The 11,450-nt window shown below is 48.8% G+C and overlaps 1 protein-coding gene across 1 annotated transcript; it reads left to right on the forward strand.

Annotated features, from left to right (window-relative positions):
- Positions 1 to 390: 390 nt before the first annotated feature.
- On the forward strand, positions 391 to 11,164 carry C16H10orf53 (chromosome 16 C10orf53 homolog). Its single transcript, XM_049854650.1, has 3 exons — positions 391 to 487; positions 10,092 to 10,211; positions 11,100 to 11,164. The coding sequence occupies exons 1-3, from the start codon at positions 391 to 393 to the stop codon at positions 11,162 to 11,164; spliced, it is 282 nt and encodes a 93-aa protein (XP_049710607.1).
- Positions 11,165 to 11,450: the final 286 nt, after the last annotated feature.

Here is an 11,450-nt window from a genome sequence, read left to right on the forward strand (position 1 = left end):
GCTTAGCATGTTGCTTGACACACAAATAACTGGTCTGTGAATGCTGATTACTATTGCTATCATCATTAACACTTAACATACCAGGTGGAAATGGATTTACCCGGCCATGAGGGCCTCGAAGGCAACTAGCCCGCAACCGCCGCACTTTCTTGACACCCGGAGTCTCTGGCACACAGTAGGTGGTTTAGGAACCTTGAAAGGGAGGTCCTGGAGCAATTCAGCAGAGAATTTGGGGTGGGAGGATGCCCGAGACCCACCTTCACCCCAACTTGGCCCCGCCCACCTGCGCGTGACCACGCCCAACCCGCTCAAGGGCAAGAGAGTGGTTGCCTAGCAGCTCGTGTTGCCAGTCACCAGCGGAGGCGGCCAGGGACAGGCGGGCAGCGGGCCATGCCGGAGTACGCGGTGGTCATCATGCGCTACGGACCCTACAGCGCCGTCGGCCTGTCGGTGGAGCACCGCACCTTCCGCCTGCAGGGCTTGCGAGGTGGGCTGTCGACCGCTGGTGGGACGCTCCTGCCGGGTGCGCCCCTGAGCACCCCGCAGGCTGTGCCCTCTGCCTCCATCTCCTCTGTCCTCAGACTCAGATCAGGTGCCACCCCCTCCGGGAAGACTTCCTTGAGCCCGCCGCCGCCCAGGGTGGTTTAGCATCTTCCGCAGTGCTCCCACTGCATCCATAAGAGAGGGGAGCAAACATGAGCAGGCATTACGAACCCGGCTTTACAAAACGTCACTGAGGATCCTGTGGCTGGTAAATGGCAGAGCTGCGGTACAGTCCCTTGATCACCCATTCATGCAACGAAACTTTACTGAGCACCTAGGATGTGTTGGGCGCTCTCCCAGGTTCTGAGGCCATACTGGTGAACAAAGATGTATGTCCTTGAGGTGACCTCCACATTGACTACTAAATCACAGTTGTGCCAAGGTGCTGACAGAGCAGAGGGCGCCTTGGGAATGTAATAATAATGGGACCAGTGAGCGGCCATAATTGGGAGAAGGGGGACCTGGAGAGGAAATTGCCGCTGAGCTTTAAAGAGTGAGTAGGAACTAACCAGGTAAAGAGAAGAAACCTCATTCCAGGCAGACGGATTAATATCTGCAAAGGCTAGAGTCGTGAACAGGTGATGGGTTTGTTGAACTCATGAGGGGAAAGAGGTCCAGAATGAGTCTGGAGAGGCAGGCCCAGGCCAGGTCGCTCAGGGCCTTGGACCAAGAAAGAGTTTTAGGCAGGCGATGACACTGTGGCTGCTATGAAGAGAGCAGTTTGGGGGAGGCCAACAGTGGAAGCAGAAAGACAAACTGGGGCCGCTGCAGTGGTCCGGGGGAGACGGTGGCTTCTGCTGACAGTGAGGAGAACTTCACAGTGATGGATGGAGGTGTTCTCCACCAACGCTCAGAACACCAGACACAAACCACAATTTCGAGGAACACGTTCCGTTTTGGACGTATTAAACTTCCTGTAGTGAGCCCTGGGGACTGAGTAGTTAAAGCGCTTAGCTGCTAACCAAAAGGTCAGTGGTTTGAACCCACCAGCCACTCCAAGGGAGAAAGATGTGGCAGTCTGCTTCCGTAAAAATTTATAGCCTTGGAAATCCTGTGGGGCAGTTCTGCTCTGTCCTTTAGGGTTGCTACAAGTCAGAGTCCACTCGATGGCAGTGGGTTTGGGTTGTTTTGGAAGCTTCATGCGCCCTCAGCTAGATGGAGGTACTAAGTCAGCTCGGCAGTTCTGGAGTCCAGAGACAAAATCTGAGCGATGGAAAGGTAGGAGTCGCTGACTTGGGGAGCCAGGACTGAGCCTTGCACGCTCCACTATGTGAGCCCAGCCTAGGGTCTTCCAGGCAAGATGTTGCGGGAGTCCAGAGCCCAGCAGTCACAGAAGGTCTGTGGACAAGGTGGCATTAAGTTGAGTTTTGAAGGATGGGTAGGGTTTCAACCAGCGGAGAAGGTTGCTTTACTCAGGGGACTTAAGTCCCTGGGATTCACCAGTTTTCTCAGCAAAGGCAGTTGAGATTTCTGTTGTAAATAGCTCAGTATAAAGCCAAAAAAAAAAAAAAAAAAACCCAAACCCATTGCCGCTGAGTTGATTCTGACTCGTGGTGAACCCACATGTTACAGAGTAGAACTCCCGCACAGGATTTTCGTGGCTGTGATCTTTATGGAAGCAGATTGCCAGGCCTTTCTCCCATTGCACTGCTAGGTGGGCACAAACTGCCAACCTTTAGACTAGTAGTCGAGCACAAACCGTGTGTCACCCAGGGACACTTAAAACACTTTGTAGTTTTGGCGCAAGGACATAGCTTAAATAACTGACTTTTCTCTCCCCCCGCAACAAGGCCCCTCCACCACACCTCCAGCTCATAAAGCACCTTTAGTTGGTGCTCGTTGAATGAGGAGGCTGAGCATTTCTCTGAAAATAAGGTGGACCTGAGGCCTCTGGGAAAGAATCCTCACTCAAAAGATGTCCAAACCCTCTTCTTCTCCCTGTCCTCAACCTCTTGACTTTTACAGACACCTTTAAATTGTGTTCCTTACAGCTGTCACAATCAGCACGACGGTATAGAGTCAACGAGATGAGAGGGACTGACGAAGTGGCTGCAGCAATGGGCTCAAGCATAGCAACGACTGTGAGGATGGCGCAGGACCAGGCAGCGTTTCCTTCTGTTATGCTTAGGGTCGCTATGAGTCAGAACTGACTTGACGCCAAACAACAACAACACATACCAAGTGCTAGATTAAAGCAGAATGTACAAATGAACAGGTCAGAATTTTGTTATAATCCAACATTTACAAGTATTAGGGGGAAAAACCTATCCATCTAGCCTGTCACCAGATCCTGCTGGCTGTACCTGTCACCTCTCCCTGGACCCCTCGGCCCCTCCCTGGCTTCCACTCTTGGTTCTATGGGTGGTGGGAGGCATGTGCAGAGGTTCAGTAAGGGCTCTGAAGTCCAGGAGCTCTGGTTTTGAATTGGTCTCCACCACTTAGTAACTGTGGCCAAAGTCAAGATCAAGTTATTTACCTTTCTGAGCCCCATTTTACTTATTGGTAAAATGGAATGAGAATCCCTAACTCACTGATGTGAGAGTCCAATGGACATGCATATTAAGTATTGAACACCATGCCTACACACGGTGAGTGCTCAGCAAGCATCGTTGCTGTTCTGGTTCGCTGCCCTTGAGTCGGCCCTTGACTTACAGTGATCCCAAACGCAATGGAACAAAATGCTGCCTGGTCCTGCACCGTCCCCAAGATGAGTTTCAGATTGCACTCTTGTGACGGAATTTCAGAAGTAGATGGATCATCAGGCCTTTTTCCTACTGTGTCCTTACCTGGAGCTCCGCTGAAACCTGCTCAGAGTCACAGTAACGTGAAAGTCTCCACTGACAGATGGGTGGTGGCTGTGCCTGGAATCGGACCTGGGTCTCCCACACGGAAGGTGGGAAATCACCACTGAACCACCAATGCCTATGCACGAGACAAACAATGAGGGGATCTTGCCTGGATTACTGCCCTGGCCTCCTCACTCATCTCCCTGCCACTGCCCCGTCTCCCTGCTGTCGCTTCGCAGCACCACAGCCGGGTGATCCTGTTAAACCCAAGTTGGAGTGTGGTCCTTACTTCTAAGAACATTCCAGTGGCTCCCAGGGTAGAAGCTGAAGGCTGACCGTGGCCAGCGAAGCTCCTTAGGACCTGGCTGGCCTCATTCCTCCCACCACGACCTTCCCTGCCCTCATCGCCCTGCTCCAGCCTGGGCAGCTGCTCTGACAAGAACGATCTTCCCCAGATACCTGCAAACTCTTTACTCTTCGCTCCCTTTCGACCTTCAGCACTTTCTCAAAAGCCACCTTCCCAGGCAGGCCTTCTTGCTCATCCCAATCTAGAATGTCCACACTTCCCTCTGCCTCCCTCTTCCTTATCTCCCATCCCTCCTTTTCTATTACTTTTCAGTGCTGGAACACATCATGTCGTCGTTGTTGTCGTTAGCTGCCACAGAGTCAGCTCTGACTCATGGCCACATCACGTACAGAAGAAGGAAACATCGCCCGGTTCTGCGCCATCATCGTCATTGCTGGCATGCTCAAGTCCACCATTGTGGCCACTTTGTGTTTTGAGTGACTTCCAACCTACGGGGCTCGTCTTCCAACCCTATAAACACCCCGTTGCCATCAAGTCTATTCCGATTCATTGGGACCCCACGTGTTAAAGAGTTCTGTAGGGCTTTCTCGGCTATACTCTTTACGGAAGCAGATTGCCAGGACTTTCTTCTATAGCACCACTTGGTGGCTTTGAACTGCCGACCTTTAGGTTAGTAGTCGAGCACAGGCTGTTTGTGCCACCACAATGTTCTGTGGTGATCTGTAGAGCTTTCATTGACTAATTTTCGGAGGTAGATCGCCAGGCCTACTTCATAGTCTGTCTTATCTGCTCTGCTGAAACCTGGATGACGCTGCTGGTATTTGGCATACCAGTGATACAGCTTCCAGCATCACAGCAATATGCAAGTCACCACAGTGCGACAGACTGACAGGGGATGGTGGTAACACATCGTATGTTTCACTCACCTTGTTGTCCTTCTTTCCCACTTGGATGTATGCCTCAGAGGGCAGAGATTCTCGTCCCTTCTGTTCTCTCCTGAGTCCTAGTGCCTAGACAAGTGCCTCACATCATGAGGTTCAGTAAATACGAGTCAAGTAATGGTGCCTACATGGAGCTGGATGCCAGGACCACGGGAGATGAGGTTGCCAAGGAAGCAAGACAGGATACTGGAGAAGGCTTCTCTGAGGGTGGCAGCATTAATAGCAACCCAAGAAGGATTGGGTGCAGAGTTCACAGAGACCCTGGAGGCACATGTGAGAGGAGAATATCAGGAAGAAAATGGCTACTGGGCACCCAGCTGCTGAACAGGAGTTATCTCAAGAGAGAGAGACTGACCCATGGTTGATGACAGTCCCCCTGCACTGCTGTGGATGGTAAACTGGCAGTCACTTTGGAGGGCAGCATGGTTGTGTCACGTAAACGTGAGCCACAAACTGCAGAGTCCATCTGTCCCAGTTCTCAGGATTGTCCTTACCAAAGCTTCCAAATGCGCAAGGAGACCCCCTGACAGTGAGAAAGTGGAAGTGGCCAGGAAACGGAAGGGCTATGTGAATTTTTTTTTAGAGGTTTGAGCTAGTCTCAGTCAGTCAGAGGTGCAAACGGTTAAGTGCTTGACTACTAACTGAAAGGTTGGAGGTTTGAGTCCACCCAGAGGCTCCTTGGAACTTCCAAAATGTCACAGTCTTAAAAATCCTGCAGAGCACAGTTCTGCTGCCGCACATATGGGATTGCCGTTAGCTGGAATTGACCTGATGGCAACTGGCTTGGTTTTGGTGACATAAGCTGCAGTCCCTCCGCCCATGGAGTGGATGCGACGCAGCCATGAGAGAACGTATGGACAGGACGACATTCCCAACACACGGTGCCTCAGGGAAAACCAGGGGGCGGAAGTCCACCTATGGTATGAGCCTGTTTCCACTGAAAGCGACAAAGGGAGAGAGAGAGAGAGAGAGGGAAGAATTATGAGTGATGGTTTTCTTTTTTTATTTTGTTCTTTACTTTTCTATAATATCTCCGGTATTTTTTTAAATACCATGAGTTTGTATTACATTTATAATCTGATAAAATTTTAGAATTTAAAACAACTTTTACCAGCAGAAATATGTTAGAGAAGCAAGTAAGGAGCAGGGTGGCAGTGTCACTCTGCTGAGTGGGGTCGGGAGGGTCAGTGATGCCGTTCAAGGTGGTGGCGGGTTCTGATCGCTGAAGAGCCGGCTCAGGAGACAGTGGCGAAGGTGCGACCATAGGGGGTAAAACAGACCAGGAAGTGAAGAGGGAAGGCAATGGGTGCAGGCTGGTCTTCCCGCAGTCAGCAAGGGGAACGAGTATTTTGAGGGGATCTAGGGAAGAATTGTTTTGGCTGAAGGAGCCTTGAGTATGTTCAAGGTATCAGCAGGCGGTTGATTTTAAAAGTTAGCTCTGCACAGCCATGAATAGTAACTCATGTAATACCGGCAGCCGACATTTACTGAGGGCTGATGATAGGGGGGAGGTGACAGGGTGTTAGTAGTGCCAAGCAGAGTGGGGAGCATCTGCCCCCACCCCAGCCTTCAGCCGTAGACCAACACTGATGTCACAGTGAGAACAGAGCCTCGCGCTTGCGGGCCCTCATCTGAAAAACCCGCATCTGAATACTGTGTGCTTTTTTTTTTTTTTTAAGAATCATAGCCCTTTATCATCTCCTGAAGCCCTGCTGACTTTGGAAACATGCCCAATCTTTCCTGAACTTACCATCACCTTAAACAATATGACCATTTTTTTCTTCCTTTATTATCCACAAATTATAATAGCTTAGTAAAAATGTCCCCACTACCGCCTCGATATTGAGAAGACTAAACAAGTGCTTGATAAAAGATTTGAAGTTACTTCCCTGGCCCTGGTTGCTTCTGGTCTGCTATGCGCACGTGTGTCAATGACCCACTAAAGGAACTGGAAGGAATTTAAACTGACCCTTAAAAATAAAACCAAGTAAACTAAACCAGTTGCCACTGAGTCAATTCTAACTCATGGCAACCCTGTGTGTGTCAGAATAGAACTGTGCTCCACAAGGTGTTCAACGGCTGGGTTTTTTTGTTTGTTTGTTTTGCTTTGTTTTTTGGAAGTAGATCACCAGGTCTTTCTTCCAAGGTGCCTCTGGGCAGCCTCAAACCTCCAACCTTTTGGTTAACAGCCAAGTGTGTTAACTGTTCACACCATGCAGGGGCTGGTTTAAAAGGAAAGTACCTACTGAATTGTACAGTAGAAATTGTTGAATTGCTATATGTTTTATTGTGTATATTTTCACCACAATAAAAAAAAAAACAGTAAGAGATACCTTTATTTAGCTAGGACCCCCATGGCCAGTCTCCCACCCCAGCCACAGTCATTAACGGTCTTTGTCGTCACATCTGTGATGAAGGTCTATCCGTAGACCTTGGCTTCCTAACCTGCAGGGTTTAAATCATCCGCACACAGGTCCAATTCCAAGAGCTCTGAGAGGAGAGAGGCCTTCCCATGTCCATTCAGTTTATCCAGATCCCCCTTGAAGAATGAGGTGCCACTTCAAAAAGGTGTGTGTTCTGTGGGTGGCCTTATAGCTTCTGGTCGATTTTTGCTGGAGCTAAGCCCCTGCCTTTGCAAGGACTTTGTTTCAGGGAGTATATTTATCTGACCTTTCTTTGAATAGATAGCCTATAGCAGCGCATAGGAAGAGACAGGTCCTCCGTGGGGAGAGGTGGCATTTGGGTGAGCTGCAGGAATCCTGGTGCTTCTCTGCATTTTATCCCTTAAGCCTGCACTGGCCACTCTACAGCTGGGCTCAACACATCCTGGGTGGAAGAGAAGGGGACAGACGTCATGGGGGTGGGGGGTGGGTATAAATGCAGACTCTAAGGCAGCTATCACTTTAGTTAATGAGAATTGCACTTGTCCAAAAACACTGTTGGAAGTGCCCAGTGCACTGATGAGTTGTTTATTCATTGAGCACGGTTGTGGGGGAGGGCATCTGTGGTGAGTGAGACTCATGCCTTTAAGGGCCTGATGAGGATTTCTTCCTGCCTGGCTTGATTTGCTCACCCAGAAGGCTGTTGTTGTTTTTAGCTGACACCACGTCGGCCCCTGACTCATGGCGACCCCATGTACAGCAGAATGAAACACTGCTAGGTCCTGTGTCATCCCCAGGATCAGTCGTAGATCAGACGATTGTGATCCATAGGGTTCCCACTGGATGATTTTTGGAAGTAGATCATTAGGCCTTTGTTCCCAGTCTGTCTTAGTCTAGAAGCTCTGCTGACACCAGTTTACCATCACGGCAACATGTAAGCCTCCACCGACAGACTATGGTGGCTGCCCATGAGGTGAAATGCTGGGGATTGAATGGAAGGCAAGAATTCTACCACTGAACCACCAGTCCTTTATGTGAGGCAGCCCCCACTAACTGGCACCCTCCAGCTCCTAGCGTGGGTTGTTTGATGGGTCAAATCTTACATACACCATGCCATATAGGAGTGACGCTCTCCTCATAAAACAAACCCCAGACCCACATGTGATGCGAGGCTTGGGCAACCAGGCCCTGAAGAGACAGAGCCCTGGGCCAGCTGTGCAATCCCAGTGAGCAGCCCCTGGTAGTCCCTGAACCTTCCAGGCCTTAGAGAACCGGGGTTTGATGTTAATTGTAGAGTAGTTCCCTTTGCCCCCAAAGGAGTAAGGTGGAAGTGGAAAAGCTGTTTTGTTCCTGATTTCTCCCCATCAAGTTAAAGTGCAATTCTCAGCAGTGTCTTCAGACAATGGGATGCCACAGTGGAGGCCAGACTAGACGTCCCACTTGCCACTCTTCCCTTCTCCCGAGGGGCTGCTGCTAGAGGACGTGTGTGATAACCCCAGAACTCCCTGTCCACAGCCTGCCATTGGGGCTTCCCAGGTGATTAACTGGCCATTCCACACTGGCTGCACTGCTTCATTTAAACTAGTCATTGGTCAGAGCTGAGCGCTTTCTTTCAAGGATGTTTGAGAACAAGCCATTTACTAGGAGACAACATTGATGTGCCAAACAAAAGATGTGGTGTTCTTTCCTGAGAGGTGGTAGCTGGAGCAGGGTCAATTAGGGCCACCCCTGGATGCCCAAGGAGTGCTGTCTTGTTAATGAGGATCTTGCTGAGTCGCTTTCTGAAGTTCCTTTCCAGAAGTGAAATTAAAATCGTGCAATTAAAATGTTCACAGTTGGGGCTGGATGTTCCCTAACTGATTGAGAGGTGAAGAAGTGGACATGCCAACATTTTGAAAAAGCAATTGTTTCCGTAATTAAATGCAATTAACTGGCATAGCTGGCTGCTTTTCCCCACCTAAGACTGATTGAAATGCTGAGACTTTTAAAAAAGTATGCCTCCACATCTAATTTTTCTTTGCATCTCGACCAAAATCCTCACCAACAAGACTACAAAGGTGGTGATTTGGCATATCAGCTCTAACACCAGTGCTAGAGGGTGAGCCTACCAAGGAACCTGGGGGACACGTTAGAGAAAACAGAACTCATCATTTCTCCCAAACCCAAACAGCCGCCATTTGTCAGAGATGAGACCTGGCGATTCTCCCTGGCTGAGCTCTGGGGAGAGAGGCATTGAATGTAAGGTGATAACCAAAATGCAGATTCTATAGGTGAGAATAAAATTCCAGCCGATTAGCCTTTTTAAAATCATGTTTTTCTGATAATTATACAGTATCTGGAAAGTGCTGAAAGAATAAAGAGAAAAAAGTTCTACATAATCTCACCTTCAAGAGATAATCACTGGGTAATTTATTCCTCTCTTGTCCTGCTCCATATGCATATTTTAATTAATATTAAACACAGATTTTTCACTTATATCACAAGTATTTTTCTTGCTGTTAAATAAGTTCATAAATATTATTTGAAACCTCCACATAAAATCTCATCCTACGGATTTACCATCATTTCCTTGCCTACCTTCTTATTACTGGATATATAAGTTATTGACAGTATTTTGCTGTTCTAATAATACAGAAGGGAATATCTTGTTGCAAAAATCTCCCTGGGGTTCTGGTTTTTTCTCCTCAGAAAGCTTTCTTTTAAGTGAAATCCTCTGGCCAAAGCTTAGGATCATTTTTTTGAGGCTTTCAGTATGTCCTGTCAGCTTGCCCTCTAGAAAGATGAACAATTTGTAAGACCGCTCAGTCCCCTAAAGCACATCCTGAGTCTTGTAGTCTTGTCCCCACAGGATTGAGCCTTTGCTGGAGATACCTGGCTTAACAGATAGTGTGGGTCTGGAGGCAAATCTCGACGGAAACCCGATTGGCTCAGCCTCTGTGTGCCCTCCCCACCGCCAGGATCGGGCCCTGGGGGGCCAACACAGGCCAGGTGTCCCCTAGGGCAGCTGATTCCTACCTGTGAGCGGCTAGAGAGCTGACTAGGTGGTCATCCGCAAGGACACCTGCATGCTGGGCTAACCTGGAGTTTGCCCCCATCTCGCCCACCCCACTCCCCACCCCTGCCACCTTCTCAGCCGTGCTGGCCGCAGATGGGCACGAAGTCATCTTAGAGAAGATAGATGACTGGAATGTGGTCGAGCTGGTGGTGAATGAAGAAGTTGTCTTCCACTGCAACATCAATGACCTGGAGTTTGGTAAGCCCTTCTTGAGGTTTCCAGCACTTTGCCTTCCCTGGGGAGTCCCTCAGTTTCTACTTGTTGTGGTCAGCTTGTACCCGATCAGCTTGTATCCAATTCAAATCAAGCTTCTTTCCAAGCTTTAACTGCTTACTAAAAGCCCTGTGTCCTGTGGCACATGAACACACAGTAAGTGCTTCATTCAGACTCGGGGGTTTCTTTCCAGGAGACTAGAAGCAGAAGCGGTGACAGCAAAAGTGGAAGTTTTCGCCCTAGGCTTCAAATGACAGGATGGGAATATTGTTTTGTTTTTTTATTTGCTTGTTTGCTTTTTGCACTTTAATAATGTGTCATTATTATTTGCTTTCAAAAGAGTTTTTATTCCATTTTATTATTATATCTAGACTTGCTGAGACACTTAAAGTCAACAGGCCACTAGCGAGTGGCATTGCCTTTAATGGGCTAGGGATTTCCTGCTTTGCCCTGGAGAACCTCTGGCTTGGTAGGCTGGCACTACGCAGGTCTCCCTGTGCTCCAATCCACTAAATCGCTGTTAAAAATTAGTTAACATCTCACATGCATATGATCTTCGCAAATGCACTCCTGCTGGAAGCTCTATGTCTAACATGACATCAGATTGTATATGAAGCTGACCAAAAGAAAATTAATTATATTTCCCTAGGAGTTCCCGGGTAGTGCAAATGGTTAAGTGCTTAGCTATTAACCAAAAGGTTAGCAATCTGAATCCACCCAGAGGCACCTCGAAAGAAAGGTCTGGCAATCTACTTCTGAAAGATCACAGCCATTGCAAAACCTTATAGAGCACAGTTCTACTATGACACACACGTGGTTGCCATTGAGTCAGAATTGACTCAATGGCAACAGGTTTGCTGTTGCTTTTTTTAGGAGGCGATGGTAAACTGGACCCACTCTGCGAACAGGCCAGAAGAGCCGTGCTAGACGCCTACTGATCTCCTCGTCAGCCCAGTCGTCTCAGAGCAACTGCCACCTGTCCTGTGTGATACAGCCTAAGGTGTCCTTGCCAGGGCCAGGCCAGTCACAACACAGCCACACCAGCCCGTCCTGCAGCCTGCAGGGTGCCTGGTTTCTCACCTGGCTGTAGGGCAACGGGCACCCTCACAAATAATAAAATCACAGCACTGGTAGCATCTCTCAATCTTGACCCATAGGGAGAGCTCTCCAATATCAGGTACACACTCAGCTGAAGGAAATAATAAAATGCAATCTAATAACAAA

Source organism: Elephas maximus, chromosome 16 (assembly GCF_024166365.1).
Source record: "Elephas maximus indicus isolate mEleMax1 chromosome 16, mEleMax1 primary haplotype, whole genome shotgun sequence".
Classification (NCBI taxonomy): Eukaryota; Metazoa; Chordata; class Mammalia; order Proboscidea; family Elephantidae; genus Elephas; species Elephas maximus.